General features: G+C 37.2%; 2 protein-coding genes and 1 long non-coding RNA gene across 4 annotated transcripts in view; all 3 read left to right on the top strand.

The window, feature by feature from the left end:
- Positions 1-1,684: 1,684 nt before the first annotated feature.
- On the top strand, positions 1,685-10,890 carry LOC100332811 (novel protein with Immunoglobulin V-set domains). The gene is made up of 6 exons (XR_012397642.1): positions 1,685-1,817; positions 6,564-6,875; positions 9,011-9,310; positions 9,487-9,792; positions 9,988-10,287; positions 10,457-10,890. It is a non-coding gene; the product is annotated as a novel protein with Immunoglobulin V-set domains (long non-coding RNA).
- Positions 10,891-14,520: 3,630 nt separating this feature from the next.
- si:ch211-239m17.1 lies at positions 14,521-17,877 on the top strand (the record flags this gene model as incomplete). The annotated part of the gene is given in 6 exon segments (NM_001423391.1): positions 14,521-14,835; positions 15,463-15,762; positions 15,969-16,271; positions 16,462-16,758; positions 16,988-17,284; positions 17,374-17,877. Coding segments are annotated over 6 exon segments (1,664 nt in total), but the record flags the coding sequence as incomplete, so codon positions are not given.
- Positions 17,878-18,480: 603 nt separating this feature from the next.
- The window catches only part of LOC100332737, an 8,223-nt gene continuing 7,286 nt past the window's right edge, over positions 18,481-19,417 (top strand). Inside the window, exon 1 of one of the 2 annotated variants that reach the window (XM_073937023.1) lies at positions 18,481-18,552. Coding sequence is in view for 1 of the 2 variants with exons in the window: in XM_073937022.1 (XP_073793123.1) it covers positions 19,189-19,288 (100 nt within the window). In the remaining variant the exon portion in view is untranslated. Of the gene's footprint in view, positions 18,553-18,771; positions 19,289-19,417 lie in introns of those variants that run through there. The other variant, XM_073937022.1, reaches the window with a different exon arrangement.

Here is a 19,417-nt window from a genome sequence, read left to right as displayed (position 1 = left end):
TTTTTTATCATTATAATAACTTTTCAGTCATTCAGCAAAACTACAGTTTAAACCGTTGTAGTTAAAAACGATTCTTACTGAAGTAAATGTTTGAGGCTTCAAAGTGTTTTGAAACCCGTCTCTACAGGGACACCTAGGGTTCATTTTAAGTTATAACACATCTTCAAGTAAAGTTACGTAAATTGAGGAGTTATCAACTGATTTAATGGAGCGGTTAGTGGCATGCAGATATATAAAATAATAATACAATAATAAACGACATTAAGTCACAACTTGAGAAATTTTGTAACATTTGAACTGGGTTTAGCTGCGCACGGTCCACTAGGCTACAGGTGACAGTGGTTTTGTTTCCGACCCTATCAATCAAATGCAGATTCGCCAGGTCTCGAAACGCCTGCAAATTCTTGAATATAACCTTCACAGGCTGGCAAGGCGCACCCCTATAGATGGGGTGAGGAGCTCTTTCACCCGAGAGGAACTGGGAGTAGAGCTGCTGCTCCTCCACATCGAGAGAAGTCAGCTGAGGGGCTCGGACATCTGTTTCTGATGCCTTCTGGATGTCGTTCCAGGGAAGTAGAACCCACCAGGAGAAGACCCAGGACACGCTGGAGGGACTATGTCTCTCGGCTGGACTGGGAATGCCTCAGGATCACCCAGACGAAGCTGGAGGAAGTGTCTGGGGAGACAGAAGTCTGGGTTCTCTCCTAAAACTGCTGCCACATGATCCGGACCCAGATAAGTGGATGAAAATGAATGAATGAACTTAAAAAAAAAACTAGTTATTTGTTTATTTAAAGTGGTTTTTATCATACTTATGCAGTAAAGTAAATAGGATCCGTTTAGTTGATTTTAACTGACACTTAAACATCAGTTCAGTCTTGGGAACTTTCAGACATTATATCTCGTGTGTGAATCCTCCTCTGCCCTGTCAAACTTATTTCACTTCAACACATTAATAACTTTCAGAGGTTTACAAAAACATGATAGTGGGAAATATACAGCTATGAAAAATGTGAAAATATATATAAATATTTGATTAATGACTGTAATAAAGTTCATTGGGTGGGAAGAAGAAGACAGGGTCGGCGATATCAGGTAAGCACAAACTTTTTATTTTTCACTGTGTTTGCGCTGGGCACTCGCGTGTGGTTCGAGTCTGTGAATGGTCAGGCTCTCCTCTCTCCCGGCTTTTCCTTCTCCTCCCCTTATGAAGGTGTCTCTCCGGCCCAATCACTAGAAAATACAGGTGTTAATAATTATTTATGATTAGACCACTGAACAGCCGCCGGTGTCTCCACTTGCTCTCCCCCCTTTCTGGGTGTTCGATCATGCCTTCCCCACCAGTACAATGCCTTCCCAGTACAATGACAAATCCACAATTTTATAAACAGTGTAAACAGTAATGGAAACTCGACTGCTGACAGTTCAGATTCATTATTCAGATCTAGTCATTTTAATAATTGTGTGCTATAGTTTTGCTATAATGCTGTATTAGCAGTTCACACAGATATCCAGTCCAACACTCGTGCAACATTTCACACTATTTTTTTTTATATACAGGGCTAGAATTCATCTGAAAGATAAGATTAGTATAACTGTCTAATTTTGATGATGAAGTAGACGGAGGTGTGAACTGAAACTGCGGTTTAGAGGAGGTTATACACGCACACGTACACACACAACCAGATAGATATCACACTTCAGTCACGAGTGCCTTCACACATTTTAAGAGTTTCTTCTGTGAGCTTTTCCGCAAGCGATGATGAAAATGTTTCTCCCATTAGTTTTCTTCAGTTTGTGTTTGTGTCGTCTGGCTGGTGAGTTTCTCATGTGTTTGTTTGGCTTCAGCTGCTGATGCTGTATTATAAATGTTTGATTAGATCAGAGATTAATAACGTATTAATCTCAAATAATATGAACCAATGGTGATTTAACTCTGAGCTCAAGCTTGAATTTAGGTCTGTACTCATTGACTACGTTGTAAAAAACATTAACTAATGAATGGTTTGCATATTTTGTGGGTTTTATGGTGTTTTCTGTTCATTTACGCTGTGAATTGAATTGTGAAAGTCCATCTATTAGCCCAATGATGAAACTAACAGCCTGGTCAAAGGTTAAATGCATGTAAGCCTTCTCTAGTGCTTCTAAAAATGTTTTGTTATTAATTAGAATTTATTTATATTTGTTTTTCAGCTCCGAATTTAATCTGACCCTAATTTTATCTGACTGCCAAATTTACACTGTATTTCTAATTGTAAGAACGGATTACATTCATCATGCATGACTCAATTTAGAGTTTTGATAGATATCAATCCCATAATGATCAGTTGTGCATTCATTATAGGGACCAAATGCTGCACAAAGTTGTTGAGCCCTGGTGTTAGAGCCATATCTATTATGCAAATTGTAAAATATTATGTATAGTTATTGTTATTTGTTTATTGCATTTATACTGTCTACAATCAAAATAATGTTTAAATTATTACTGCATGCTTTAATTATGCCTTTGCTTATTGATGACTGATCACGTCATATCCTTGTTGTAAAGAGAGGAAGAGACGGAGTGAAACAGTTTTCCGTTATATAATCGTTATATAAAGAAAAAGATTGTTCCTGCTTTGAAGAACAAATAAACACAAGAAAAGAATATAACAACTTGGATAAGTTCGTTGCATCAGACTGGTTACTTAAAAGGATCATATTTCCAGCTTGGATAATGGAGTGCCATTATACCTGGGATTTGCGTGCATTCTCACAGACATTATCTTTATAGTCATAGAAGTTAGTAGGAAGTTGGTGCAGGGTTAACTAATACCCAATTAGTCTGGTTGACAACAGCTCACCCATACTAAAAGAGTATTTGGTTTAGCCATTTCCATACAACTTGCTAAAATCAGCGATTAGATGATCTTCATTAGATGATCTTCAAGACATCTTTATGCTGTTGTGCCAAAACGGCTCCGTACAGTCAAATGAGTCTCGAGAATCGAAAGTCTAATCATGTCGCATCATAACGGTAGTGCAGACTCCACTTAATCTACTGGATATAAAAGATTTCAGGAGAATTCAGAATGAATCAAAACTTAACATTTTATTTTCCAGATTAAAGTGCATCATGCCAATTCACAGAATCAAAGAATAAAAAGCCAATTCAGAAATGTACAACATTAATTACTCAAAGAAAAAAGAGTTATAAATGTATAAAGTACGTTGCATCATATCAGTCATAGGCAGGGCCGGAGTGGGACTCCTTTTCAGCCCTGGAGTTTCAAGCCTCAGACCGGCCCACCTCAGTTCATGACTGACTATATTAAAATAAGGTCATTTCCAATCAGTTTCTATTTACACTATCACGTTTTTTTAAAGAAAACAACTGCTTTAGAGCTTCAAATGTTCAACAACCCTATAAGTATTGTGAGGCTTGAAACTTAAGCTGCTATTCTGAACCAATAATCGGAAACAGAAAGCAGTTGAAGGATGGCGTGTTTAAATCCATTATTTATCTGACTCCATTGTAATTAATCTGACTCCATTAAAGTTGTTATCATCATTGATAAAGAGAAAGAATCTCTACGTCTTAAAGCAGGCAAAGTTGTTTATTAAATTACATGATCAAATATACAGACATTAGAATGAAATAAACTAAGATACTGTATAAAGAAATTAGCTGTAACATATGCACTGCTGAGCATATGAGGCTACGCACTGGTGTAGAGTAAAAGCCATTCTCCCAGATCAACAAGTACCTTTCCTTATTATACCCTGAGCAAAGCATTGTCAAACATGAGTGAAAACCAACCCCCAAAACCAGCTGAACGTGAGAACAAAGTTGAAGAGATGAAGTGGGGGAGAAGTACATTAACATACTCTCCTCAGGCCATGACCCAACAATAGTAAATATATTGTAGATTGAAACACAATTAATCAATGTCTCTGTTAATTTCATCACTACAACACTGAAGTCATAAACTGTCAAATGACACCAAACATGACAAAGATATCTGAAGGAAGAACACAAGCAGATGACTTGTGTATGGTGAAGAGCACATGGTTACTGTAAGCAAATGGCAGAGATGTGTATCGGAGCTGTGAGGAACTCTGCCTCACCAGGAGGACCCATCCCATGCTTGGAATGTCTCAGTAGTCCTTCATTAGCATAAAAGGAAAAGTGTATAATATTTTCTCAGCTTACAGTGTTATATGTCTTAACAATAAAAATGAAATAAATACATTACTCAGACGAGGATCAAACCCGGATCAGTGACGTCGTAACCTAACATGCTAACCACTGGACCACAACAGCTGTACAGTGAGAGGTGACTCATCTCACTTATATCCTCATTAACCTGCAGGCAGGATGCTCACGAGGCTGCGAGAAAATACTGTAGATAAAAAGAGCAGAGCTGCGGTAAAAGGATGAATAAGAAGGCTGTGGTCAAGTAAATAAATAAACACATTTAAAATGTGTGACTGCTGAGAGCTACAGATTCTGGAGCTAGGGACACCGGCCCACCAGGAATTCTCCCGGTCCACCCGATTAGCCAATCCGGGCCTGGTCATAGGCTCATAAACTGCAACGAGGCATCCTGTCTACAAGTTCCCAATGACCCCATCTCACACCATTCCCTTAAATACTCAACTCAGAACAAACAGCCGTAAACTCAAGACAACAGAAGCTTCATTCGTTCGTTCATTTTCTTTTCAGCTTATTCCCTTTATTAATCTGGAGTCGCCACAGCGGAACTACCAACTTATCCGGCATGTTTTTACGCAGCGGATGCCCTTCCAGCCGCAACCCATCTCTGGGAAACATCCATACACACTCATTCACACTCATACACTACGGACAATTTAGCCTACCCAATTCACCTGTACCGCATGTCTTTGGACTGTGGGGGAAACCGGAGCACCCAGAGGAAACCCGTGCGAATGCAGGGAGAACATGCAAACTAAACACAGTAATACCAACTGACCCAGCCGAGGCTTGAACCTTCTTGCTATGAGTTGACAGCACTACCTACTACCTAGTGGGCATCTGGCAAAGATTTTATCAAAGCCAAAAACCAAATCAACACATACAAGTGAAAAATTACAGTGAAATTGAGACAATTTTATCACACAGAGACATTTAAAGTGATACCAACCATGAATCTAGAGCTGCAAGATACACCATATTAAAACCTGGATATTTTGTGTGGAAACGTGAGTGATCTGCTCTGGATGCTGTTTCTGTCTTTCTGCATTAACACTTCTGAAACACTAGTAAGCAGTGAGGTGTTTATGTTCCTCTATGTTGAATTTCATTGCTGGTGTTTTGCTTTTTCTGAACGCTTCCTTAATGTACAAGTGGCTCAAACTCGCTCATTTTGAGGCAGGAACCGGCAGACGTGCAACATTTAATTATGAGGTAAACACAAAACAACAGTTTCCATCTGGAGCTCCTTCACCGGACTTGACACTTGTAAACACTTGCTGCATCGGGCTCGCGCGGCTCTCATCCCTGCCCACACTTGTCAGCGCTACCAAGCCGACCAATCACAGAGCTTGCTCTACATGTCGTTGCGACGTGTAGTTACATTTCTTGAGAGGTGCAAGATACTTGCCAACACTCCTGTTTTTCCATGTTCATACCCGCTCCCCGCTCTTCTGTTCGAGCACACCCCTTCCCCCCCTGACACCTGAGCATCGCCACGAAGAAGGCTATACGGGCCGTGTAACTCTCTTCACAACAACACAGACACAGGTTGTTTCTCCAGAACGGGCGTTTATTTAAGGTCGTCCATAATGTGCTTTGCGGCTGTTGCCGTGACGCTGTGAGAACTGTATTAGTAAATGAACACAGTACAAACGTATAAGAAATTATACAAACTACGATTATCTAATACAATATTAAGCAAAACAAATACTTCGTTGGTCTCTTGTCATGAAAAGAGGGTCCTTGGATTAATAAAGTCTTCTTCACTGTCCTTTGACTTATGACAGCAGCAACTTTATGCTTCTTAAACACATGTAACTTTACACAGCACTGACATGCGTCTGATCATCGTCAGTCTATCCGGGGATCCAAACAAGTCACTCACATTACACGTCATTTCCTCAAAGTGACATGTTTCCATAATAAATGTCTTAAAGTACAACATATGAAATAAAAACACATTTAAACCTTTCAACACATTTACATTTATAAATACACCTCAGCTAAATTAATACAAAATATTATGACCTTAAATTACTAAAGGATGAAATATGAAACAAATATGTAAAATAAATATGCGATTATGCAAAACTGCTTAATAACAGCACTTACAGGCCGTAGCATATGTGTGCGCTTGATGCAGAAGTATAAGTCAGCCTTAAGGGTCAGGAAGGGGGCTCGGGGTGAAAGGAGAGGAGTGAACTTTCTCGCCCCCCCCCCCCCCCCCCCTCCCAAAAAAAAATTAGAAAAAAAAAAGAAGAAAATCAATATGGTCAAAAACCTAACACCATTTTCATCAAAATATTACTGTCCAATATTATCCAACATCATGTGTTAAAGCTTTAATCTGACAAACTCTGTTCTGCAGGTGGATTTTATGATCATCTTTATCAAGTGCTGAAGGGGAAATCAGTCACTCTGAGTTCTGAACTCACTGAACTGAAGAATGATGAGCAGATTCAGTGGTGGATTGGATTTAAAAACACTTTAATCACAGAAATCGATAAACAGAACAGGTTCTCTGTATTTGATGATGTTCTTGATGGGAGATTCAGAGACAGACTGAAACTGGACAAGAAAACTGGATCTCTGACCATCACAGACACCAGAACTAATGATGAGGAAATTTATGAGCTACTAATAAACCAGATGAGCAGGAGAGTCCTTCTTAAAGTTTGTGGTGAGTTGAATATTTGTTTCACCGCCTGTTTCATTTTCTACATTCAACCAGTGTTGGGAGTAATGCGTTACAAAAGTAATGTATTACAGTAATGTATTACATTTTCCTGTAACGCAGTAGTGTAAGGCATTACTAATACATTTTCAGTAATATTTTACTCGGTACATGTTCAGTAACGCGTGCGTTACAACACACTTTTCGCCCGCAAGACATTAACAAATAAAAAATACCGCAGTTCTATTTCCTGTTCGTGGCTCGAGAATATATGCGCGTGCTATCATTAATCTCCCTCTGGCTATGGGACCTTTTTACTTTGAACGCGGAATGATTTCAGCTTCTGAGCTCAAGGTCCGAGGCTATTGGCTCAGCCTGGTTCGCAGTACGCGTAGCGGAAAATAGATGAAAATGGCATAAGACAGTGCATTCGTTCTTCCTTTCGTGCTGTTGCTCTCCAGAGATCCTCCTATTTAATTGTTATCCCAATAATGTTTATATGGTTTATATATTGCTACACTATTTACTTACAGGTTAAGATAAATTCTATAATAAATACTAGTGTTTTTGAGTGTAAGGTATACTGCCTATGTTTTAGGCTAGTATTTAAAATGAATGCTTAAGCATACTGTCGTATTAAGAATAGTTTTAGTAATTTTAACTCATAAAATTAAATATAAAGTGTAGTTTTACTACAGTAAAGTGTGGTGAATTGTAGTACAATATACCCCATATTGTAAAAAAAAAACTACAGCACTGGATCATTTGTTTATATTACACTTGTTGTGTTACCATAGCAACTATAGTATTACCACAACAGAGTAAATTAAGTACTTAATCACAATATGTGTGTTCAGGGGCCCGGTGGAACAGCTTCTTCTCAAAATGAAGATGATGGCAGGGAAAATGTCCTCCACAATCTCATCAACAATGTGGAAGACAACAGACACTAGTTCACTTTATTTTAGTTGCCATAAAAAAATGTGATTGAATATGAGATTTATTTGAAGAGTGAATAGTACAGTAGGCTATAATACCTCATCAAGTGTTTCTATTAGTTACATTTCTGCTTGCGTTAGTTTTTATTTTTGTCTAAATGCTTTTTTATTTGAAATATCTCATCATATAACATACAGCCAACAATGTTATAGTTTATTAGATTAAAAATTATAAGTCTATTTTAGTATTTTGGTTATTGTTAATAAATAGTGAACTAATATAATTCATATTAAAAAGCTTGAAAGGAAGAGGGAACACAAGACACGAATTGTGAGTTTGCATATAATCTCACTGAGAAAGCAGTGTACTGAGAGCAAGAAAACTTGTGCGTGAGCAGTGCATATTTGAGAGATCGTGAGAATTTGTGTGCGGGCAGCGTATATGAGAGCTCGCAAGCAGTTTTGTCCACAAACAGGAAATCGATGCACAAACATTTTACTGAGAAAGCTGTTCATCATGCTCACTTTGTGCAGGACGGTTTTGTGTTGTAAACCACTTGAATGTAAAGTAAATACAATAATGGCAACAATAAGAAAAGAAACAAAATCTGCATTTTGTCATGGCATTGGAGTTTACATATCGGCCTGTTGTGTTTAATATAGAAAGCCATTTACAGATATTGCCAGATAATCACTTTACCTCTACCATACTTTTAACAGATCATTTGTAATTCTGGCTGTAATCCTTTCTTGCATTGTCTTGAGCCATCACATTGCCAATTATATACTATATTGATAGTAGCCTGCAGAGGTCACAGTCATTCTGCTACATCAAATCACTTTCTACTGGATGTAAAATGCTCATTATAGAACATATAGCTCATTATACCATTTATAATGTTAATTTCTAATTCTGTAGTTATTTTGGTGAAAGTAACTAAAAAGTAATATAAGAGTAATGTAACATATTACAATTCTGAGACAGTAATGTTGTAAGGTAAGGGATTACATTTAAATAACAGTAATAAGTAATCTGTAATGTAGTACAGTTTGGAAGTAACTTGCACAACACTGCATTCAACGTTGCATTGGTGTGTCACTTCTGTTATTTTATTATATTCATCTGAAATTTAACATTCAGACTGTAAAGTCTTAGTATGTGAATGATGATATTTTGTTCTCTTTGTGTGTTTGATGATGAAGATAAAATAACAGTACAGGAAGAAAAATCAGTGACTCTGAGCTCTGGTGTCTCTGAACTGAAGAATGATGATCAGATTCAGTGGAGGTTTGGAGATGGAGACACTTTAATAGCAGAAATCAATAAACAGACCAACAGATTCTCTGTATTTGATGATGTTCTTGATGGGAGATTCAGAAACAGACTGAAACTGGACAAGAAAACTGGATCTCTGACCATCACAAACACCAGAACTGAACAAGCTGGAGTTTATAAAGCACAGATCAACACTGAAATCAACACTGTTAAACTTGCAGTTTGGGGTGAGTTAAATATTTATTTCATCTCTTTATCAGCACAAACATACAATTATTAATCCATGTATCCTATTGTTTTTGACATTAATTTCTAATTTACTTTTAAATCATAAAATGACCAACTTAATCTGTGTCTGTACATTTTAATCATAAGTTTCTTCTCTGTGTTTTTAATAATACAGGATTTAATGAAGTGTCTGTGAAAATGGGAAATTCAGTGACTCTGAGCTCTGGTTTTACTAAACTGAGGAATGATGATCAGATTCAGTGGAGGTTTGGAGATGGAGACACTTTATTAGCTGAAATCAATAAACAGACCAACAGATTCTCTGTATTTGATGATGTTCTTGATGGGAGATTCAGAGACAGACTGAAACTGGACAATAAAACTGGATCTCTGACCATCACAAACATCACTGGTGAACATAATGGAGATTATAAACTACAGAACAACTATATTGATATTACTTTCCATCTCACTGTCTATGGTGAGTTACAAATGTTCTTCATTTTGTTTCTTTTTTTAATCAGCAGGTGTCATTATAATTCACACACTTCTTTGCTGTTTTGTGTATTTTCTGTTGTTTTATGTAAAAGGACAAATCCGCTTTTATAAACAACAATACAGCTTTGTAATGATCTTAATCTGACAAAAACCGTTTCTGTTTGTGTGTTTGATAAAGATGAAATATCAGTGATGGAGGGAGATTCAGTCACTATAAACTCTGATCTCACTGAACTGATGAATGATGATCAGATTGAGTGGAAGTTTGGAAATAAAAACATTTTAATAGCAGAAATCAATAAACAGACCAACAGATTCTCTGTATTTGATGATGTTCTTGATGGGAGATTCAGAGACAGACTGGAACTGGACAATAAAACTGGATCTCTGACCATCACAGACATCACAACTGAACATTCTGGACTTTATGAACGATGGTATAAATATGAGAGAAAAATGAGTTTCATTCTTACTGTCGGTGAGTTTAATATTGGTTTCACACATTATATTTATTCAGGAACAGATCTACACTAATGTCTGATCATTTAAATGTTGTTTTATTGTTACATTTTTAAAGCCAGATTACCTCAGTCTCTTGATTCCTTTATTGACTGATCTGAGCTCAGTTTGATGTGTTTGTTCCTCAGGCTCTGTTCACTGCTGTGGTCCTACTGAAGCTGTGATCCGATTGGTCCTCTCTGCTCTGGTGGGCGTGGCTACTGTCATTATTGTGCTTTATGACATCAGATCCAGAAGAGCTGAACCAGATCAAGCACATATTCACGCATCATAGACCTGAATGATGATGTCACATGTCTCATGTGAGGGTTTGACATAAATACAGCAGTAGACTTAAAATACAAAGCTTTGCTTTTATTTAGTTCAGTACAACAGGCTTTACTAATGAACATTTTATATATAATTTAATTTTTCATGTTTGTTTTGTAGTGTTACTATTTTACAGATTCAGTTTGATTTATTGTTTTTATTTCTCTAAAATAAGACACAGATCTTACTTCACTGTGCATTTGTCAGATGTATTTGCTTGTCTTCATCAATAAAGTTTTCTCTGGCTAAATGTAAAGTCTCTTCATGTTGTATTTGATTGTGTCGAGCGCCCTCTGGAGGAGTAAAACAGTTGAGCAGTGCAGAAATCTTCATCTTCATGATCTGCACAAATTCACAAACATAAATCATGACGTCATTTCACTTATAATCTTCATTTATTTGTAATGGCTTTATGTTTTCATTTGCTGATCTTTCCACCCTGAAAGATTTCAGATCAAACTGCAACTCGAGCATTAGTGCTATTAAATGTGTGTTGAGATAAAAGATGGCTGATTCACTGATTTATCCTCTTTAACACTTACAGGACTTTTAGATCACTTCTTATTACACTTTACCCTGTCTTGTTATTATTGTGCAGATCAGATGTCCATCCTATCAAGATCCTTTCATTGACATATAAATATTCACATTGTCATTTAAGCTCTCTTTATACTGATAAAAGTATTATTATTATTGTTAAAACTCGAGCTGGACATTTCCCCGTTTTACAGAGCGATCACACACACCGTAAAAACCCAAATTAGTACACTTTGTTGCAGGTTACAGCTGTCCTGTAGTGAGTATCTTCACCAGCAGAGGGCGCTGAGACTTTCATCAAGATTCATCGCTCACCACCTTGAAGAAACCTGGAGAAGAACAGGACGCTATCGGCTAATTGCTAATTAGCAAAAGACAGACACGCTGTTATTAAAGGTAGGCACATATTATCTTGAAACTCATGACTATTTTGAAGTGTGGTATAAACGCTCACAAAACTTTTTGCATCACAAGTCAATAATTCATTCACAGCAAGTGGGTTTAGATAATAATATATTAACTTAATGATTATATTCGCTATATTTAACCTGTACATTTGCAGTAAGTGTGCACTCTAAACAAGGTTTCAGTTATTTTCTTATTTAAGGACATATTTTCCCACAAGCACAAATATAAGAGTCTTTCCACAGTTCATCCAGCAGGCGGCGCTCGACGCTTCACAAGCTGTTTCTGTCTTTACTCTATTGGAGATTATGGCTCTGCATTGGAATTTAAACTACTCGGCTGTTAGAAAAACCCGTTCTATACAGTGAACATAAAATCAAATAAGAGTTCAGGGTCAAATATCACGGACACAACACTAAATAACAGCAGCAGATGCAGATATCAGATCAACACTCATGAGGCGTTTCTCTCTTCTGCTGTTAGTTTCCATATAAGGCCAGAATTCATCTGAAAAAGTAAGATCAGCACATTTTATGATGTTAAAGAAGATTGTTAAGAGAAACGGAAACAGGTTGTAGGAGGGTTCATATTAAATCAGATAAATATCTCAGTTCATGCTGGAGAATGTTCAGACATTTTCAGGGCTGCCATCTTGAGCTCTTCAGTGAACTGATGAAGAAAATGTTTCTCAAGTTAGTTTTGCTCTGTTTGTGTCGTCTGGTTGGTGAGTTCTTAATCTCTCTTATTACAGTTCTTTCAGCAACAGATTCAGTGTTTATTTGTTCTAATAGTTGATTAAAAAGCTCCATCATTAGCTTTAATTGTGATGTGATTCTTATCTGAAGTGAAAGTTTTCTGTGTGTAATGTTCAGATCAACTTCAGTTCCTGCAAATTAGAGTTTTATTCTGAATCAGCACAAAGATCTGATTATTAATCTACATATTGTGTCAGTTTTGTTGTTTAAGCTGATGATCTTTTCTGTTAATATTGATTTAGCCCTGAATGAGCAGTGTATAGTCAGCCATCTTTATATCCTTCCTATAGCAGTATATATTATGGGCTCTATTTTACTGATCTAAGCGTGATGTCTACAGCTCATGATGCAGAAGCACTAAGGGTGTGTCCGAATTCACTCCTGGGATCTGGCTCTATGTGCTGGTGCATAATCTAAAAGTGTTGTCCTCATTCTCATAATGATTTATCCGTGTGTTTTGAGCATGATGTGCATTAAACCAGAGTCTCATCTCCCATTCCCTTTAAGAGTCAGTTTCATCACGCCATGGTCACTGACTCTTTCAAGGTCTGATTTACAAACATATGCACCCAATATATTTGCCAGCCACTGTATGTGTTTCATATATCATATCAGCATTCTTTCAATACACATAGCACAGGGATGTCAAAATCATTTCCTGGAGGGCCGCAGCCCTGCACAGTTTAGTTCCAACCCTAATTAAACACACCTGATCAAACTAAGTGAGTCCTTCAGGCTTGTTTGAAACCTACAGGTGAGTGTGTTGGAGCAGGGCTGCGGCCCTCCAGGAATTGAGTTTGGACATCCCTGATATAGCAGGTACGTATTGGGCCATAGAAGAATGTAAAATGTACAGTGATTAGGATCGTCACGAAACTGGAATTCGGTACCAATCGATACTGAAAATTTAATAACGTCCATTTCCTTTTAACATTTGAGCGCTGTTGAGCACGTTCTTAAACAGAGCTGATTTGCCATTGTGTTCACATGCTCAACAGAAATGACTGTGATTGGCTATGAAGGTCATCAGTTCACCGAACTCACCGCTGTTTACTGTGTGTAACTACAGATACAGGGACACTGGAGCGTTTTGAAGCCCGTGTGCATAAATGAGCATTACAAATCCCTCTTATTACAGTGTGAGCCTGGCTTAAAGATGCTGTATTTGGGATTGACAGATAATTGGTAATATTATACAGGTTTTACAGATCAAACTCTTTTTATTTATTTCATTATTGGAGAGGGTTTCCCCCGGCCCTTCCTCCAACAGTAACGATCACATCTGATGATGGAAAACATTGAACCTTACACTGTACACTGATCAGCTTATGTGTTCTTCTGTAATATCTGTATTTCTGCTAATTATAAACCTCCTCATGTAGATTTTGGTAACTCTTGATGTAAAGGTCACATCTGTCACAGAATACACTAAAGCGGCCCAGTAGTAACCATAATCAAGCAGACTGGCAACCATTAACCAGGATCTACAGGCTCTTCATTTGCATGAAGTTAAAGGATTTGCAACTTTGTCACGTGACTCAACACGTCCACATCCAGTCGCTAACGTTATCAGTTTGGTTTTTTTAATATATAGCTTTTGATTGAACTATCAGCTTGCTTGATGAACAGAAGAGTGTTTTTGCTCTTTCCTGTTAAATCTGGGAACTCTACACCTCTGCTTCAATGCTAATAATTCAAACTCGTTATGCAGAACATGATCAGGATCAGACATAATATTATTAGCTGATCTCATCAGGTTGTTCTAATAGACTGAGTCTTACAGCTTTTCTAGAGGTCGACCTAAAATCTTAGAGCAGATTTTAATGGATTAAACAAGCTTGTTTTCAGCGTTCCTGACAGACTCCTACAGCAAATAGAGTCACAGTATTGAATCAAACTCATTATCACAGACCTGAAGAACAGCAGAGGAATCTCCTCTCTTACTCTGAATGACCTGAGATGATGAAGAAAGTGGATTCACTGATATAGAAATAACTGAAGATCTGTTATTAGAGATTACATTCAATCAAATTAATATGAAGGTCAAAAACTGAACAACATCATCATCATTACCTTCAGAATAATATTCACTGCTCATCTGAATGATCAAAAGTGTTTTAGAGACGACTTTACCAAGACAACATCCTGTGATTTAACACTTTAATCTGACAAACTCTGTTCTGCAGGTGGACTTGATGATTATTATTATCAAGTGCTGGAAGGACATTCAGTCACTCTGAGCTCTGAACTCACTGAACTGAAGAATGATGAGCAGATTCAGTGGAAGTTTGGAAATGAAGACACTTTAATAGCAGAAATCAATGTAACGGCAAACAGATTCTCTGTATTTGATGATGTTCTTGATGGGAGATTCAGAGACAGACTGAAACTGGACAAGAAAACTGGATCTCTGATCATCACAGACAGCAGAACTAAAGATGATGGATATTATGAACTACAGACCAACCAGATGATCAGGATTGTCAGTCTTGTAGTCTCTTGTAAGTTGAAGATTTGTTTTAGCTGCTTTATTTTTTAATCACTAAGTACAATATTATTCCATGTTAATTATGCATTGGTGAGTCTCTTCTTTTGTTTTATTATATTAATTTTAGAGTCTCCATGAAATCAAAACTAACCATATTGATTTTGTTCGCTCACATTGCTAGTTGTGTGGTGAACAATTCTTCAGTGCATGTCAATAATAAAAAGAATAGTCTGGCCTTCTAATCTTCAACTGAAATCTGAGAATGCACTTCCTGTTTTTTTTTTCAGTTAAATTCTAGATTAGGTCTGTCTGAGGTATTGGGCGTGGCTAACATGCTTAACCACGCCCCTTCAGCTGTCAGTTTTGACAACAAACTGTAATGGTGAGCAGGAGGAGTCTGTTAGGTCGTGATAACTCTCCCCAAACCCTTTTCTCCATCTTTCTGACTGAAATGCCTACTTTACTATATCCAATCAGCTCGCAGTAGAAGAAAACAAGCCACACCCACTGTTTTGTCTTTTAATATTCTGTCTCTCTAGGAACTGCATCACAATATGAACAATAAATGATCACAGCTTTCAGTTTAAGTCTTACTATGTGAATGTTGATATTTGTTCTCATTGTGTGTTTGATGATGAAGATGAAATAGAAGTGGAGGAGGAAGATTCAGTCACTCTGAGCTCTGGTGTCTCTGAACTGAAGTATGATGATCAGATTCAGTGGAGGTTTGGATATGGAGACACTTTAATAGCAGAAATCACTAAACAGACCAACAGTTTCTCTGTATTTGATGATGTTCTTGATGGGAGATTCAGAGACAGACTGAAACTGGACAATAAAACTGGATCTCTGACCATCACAGACATCATAACTGAAAATGCTGGAGATTATAAAGTACAGATCAACACTGAAATCAACACTGTTAAACTGAGAGTTTTGGGTGAGTTAAATATTAGTTTGATCTGATTTATATTTTAATCAGCACAAAGACACAGTTTTTAACCCAAACCTGCTTTTGTTTTTGTTGGTTTATTATATTAATTTCAAATGTAAATTTACTTTTGTAAACCATCAAACGACCGTCTTAATCTGTGTCTGTTAATCATGATCTGTTTCTGTTTCTTCTTCATGTGTTTGGTGATACAGGAAATAGAAAACAAGTGTCTGTGAAAATAGGAAATTCGGTCACTCTGAGCTCTGGTGTTACTAAAATGAGGAATGATGATCAGATTCAGTGGAGGATTAAAGACACTTTAATAGCAGAAATCAATGTAACGGCAAACAGTTTCTCTGTATTTGATGATGTTCTTGATGGGAGATTCAGAGACAGACTGAAACTGGACAATGAAACTGGATCTCTGACCATCACAGACACCAGAACTAGAGATGCTGATTATTATGAACTACAGACCAACTATATTACTGTTTATTTCCGTCTCATTGTCTATAGTGAGTTATAAATGGGCTTCATCTGGTTTCCTCTTTTAATCACCAGCTGTAGTTTTAATCCACAAAGTTCTTTGCTGTTTTTGTTTATTTTCTGTTGTTTTATGATATTAAAATAAATTTTCAGACACAACAATAGAGCTTTAATGATCTTAATCTGACAAAAACCCTGTTTCTGTGTTTATTGATGCAGAAGAAATATCAGTGATGGAGGGAGATTCAGTCACTCTAAACTCTGATCTCACTCAACTGAAGAATAGTGATCGGATTCATTGGATGTTTGGAGATAAAGACACTTTAATAGCAGAAATCAATAAACGACCCAGATTCTCTGTATTTGATGATGTTCTTGTTAAGAGATTCAGAGACAGACTGAAACTGGACAATAAAACTGGATCTCTGACCATCACAGACACCAGAACTGAACATGCTGGAGATTATAAACTTTGGTTCAACAATGAGAGAATAAGGAGTTTCATTCTCACTGTTGGTGAGTTTAATATTGGTTTCACAGGTTTTATTTATTCAGAAACAGATCTACACTAATGTCTGATGATCATTGAAATGTTGTTTTCTTGTTTCATCTTTAAATCCAGATTAAACTCAAATGCTGTTCAGACTCTAGATTAGATGTTGTTCAATGCTCTACTGTGGATGGGTCTTGTCTACTCCAGTCTCTTGATTTCTCCTCATTTCTCTTTATTCTCTGGTGTTTTCAGCTCTGCCTGTTCCTGTCCTCATCCTCAACTCTTCTCAATGTCCTTCATCCTCATCTTCATCAGTGCAGTATTGTTCAGTGCTGTGTTCAGTGGTGAATGTGAGCGCTGTGAGTCTCTCCTGGTACAAAGGAAACAGTTTATTGTCCAGCATCAGTGTGTCTGATCTCAGCATCAGTCTCTCTCTACCTCTGGAGGTGGAATATCAGGAGAAAAACACCTACAGCTGTGTGATCAACAACACCATCAGCAACCAGACTCAACATCTTGACATCAGTCAACTCTGCCCCACATGTTCAGGTACAGCAGAGCTGATATTAGTGGATGGCAGTGCTGATATGAAGCTTTATTGACTGATCTGAGCTCAGTTTAATGTGTTTGTTCCTCAGGCTCTGTTCACTGCTGTGGTCCTACTGAAGCTGCGATCCGATTGGTCCTCTCTGTTCTGGTGGGCGTGGCTACTGTCATTATTGTGCTTTATGACATCAGATCCAGAAGAGCTGAACAAGATCAAGCACATATTCACGCATCACAAACCTGAATGATGATGTCAGAGAACTGCTTTCAGTCATTTCAGCTTCATTTATTTTGAAGATTTTAGATGAACCTGATGGTTCTGATGCAGCTCATGTGAGGGTTTGACATAAATACAGCAGCAGACTTCAAATACAAAGCTTTGCTTTCATTTAGCTCAGTACAACAGGCTTTACTAATGAACATTTTATATATGATTGAATTTTTCATGTTTGTTTTGTAGTGTTACTATTTTACAGATTCAGTTTGATTTATTGTTTATATTTCTCTAAAATAAGACACAGATCTTACTTCACTGTGCATTTGTCAGATGTATTTGCTTGTCTTCATCAATAAAGTTTTCTCTGTCTAAATGTAAAGTCTCTTCATGTTGTATTTGATTGTGTCGAGCGCCCTCTGGATGAGTAAAACAGTTGAGCAGAGCAGAAATCTTCATCTTCATGATCTGCACAAATTCACGAACATAAATCATGACGTCATTTCACTTATAATCTTCATTTATTTGTAATGGCTTTATGTTTTCATTTGCTGATCTTTCCACCCTGAAAGATTTCAGATCAAACTGCAACTCGAGCATTAGTGCTATTAAATGTGTGTCGAGATAAAAGATGGCTGATTCACTGATTTATCCACTTTAACACTTACAGGACTTTCAGATCACTTCTTATTACACTTTACCCTGTCTTGTTATTATTGTGCAGATCAGATGTCCATCCTATCAAGATCCTTTCATTGATATATAAATGTTTACGTTGTCATTTAAGCTCTCTTTATACTGATAAAAGTATTATTATTATTGTTAAAACTCGAGCTGGACATTTCCCCGTTTTACAGAGCGATCACACACCGTAAAAACCCAAATTAGTACACTTTGTTGCAGGTTACAGCAGTCCTGTAATGAGTATCTTTACCAGCAGAGGGCGCTGAGAGTTTCATCAAGATTCATCGCTCACCACCTTGAAGAAACCTGGAGAAGAACAGGACGCTATCGGCTAATTGCTAATTAGCAAAAGACAGACACGCTGTTATTAAAGGTAGGCACATATTATCTTGAAACTCTTCATGACTGTTTTGAAGTGTGGTATAAACGCTCACAAAACTTTTTGCATCAAAAGGCAATAATTCATTCACAGCAAGTGGGTTTAGATAATAATATATTAACTTAATGATTATATTCGCTATATTTAACCTGTACATTTGCAGTAAGTGTTTACTCTAAACAAGGTTTCAGTTATTTTTTTATTTAAGGACATATTTTCCCACAAGCACAAATATAAGAGTCTCTCCACAGTTCATCCAGCAGGCGGCGCTCGACGCTTCACAAGCTGTTTCTGTCTTTACTCTATTGGAGATTATGGCTCTGCATTGGAATTTAAACTACTCGGCTGTTAGAAAAACCCGTTCTATACAGTGAACATAAAATCAAATAAGAGTTCAGGGTCAAATATCACGGACACAACACTAAATAACAGCAGCAGATGCAGATATCAGATCAACACTCATGAGGCGTTTCTCTCTTCTGCTGTTAGTTTCCATATAAGGCCAGAATTCATCTGAAAAAGTAAGATCAGCACATTTTATGATGTTAAAGAAGATTGTTAAGAGAAACGGAAACAGGTTGTAGGAGGGTTCATATTAAATCAGATAAATATCTCAGTTCATGCTGGAGAATGTTCAGACATTTTCAGGGCTGCCATCTTGAGCTCTTCAGTGAACTGATGAAGAAAATGTTTCTCAAGTTAGTTTTGCTCTGTTTGTGTCGTCTGGTTGGTGAGTTCTTAATCTCTCTTATTACAGTTCTTTCAGCAACAGATTCAGTGTTTATTTGTTCTAATAGTTGATTAAAAAGCTCCATCATTAGCTTTAATTGTGATGTGATTCTTATCTGAAGTGAAAGTT

This window comes from Danio rerio, chromosome 22 (assembly GCF_049306965.1).
Source record: "Danio rerio strain Tuebingen ecotype United States chromosome 22, GRCz12tu, whole genome shotgun sequence".
In the NCBI taxonomy this organism is placed as follows: domain Eukaryota; kingdom Metazoa; phylum Chordata; class Actinopteri; order Cypriniformes; family Danionidae; genus Danio; species Danio rerio.
Note: the sequence above shows the minus strand (reverse complement) of the source record. Positions and strands in the feature narration are given on the sequence as shown.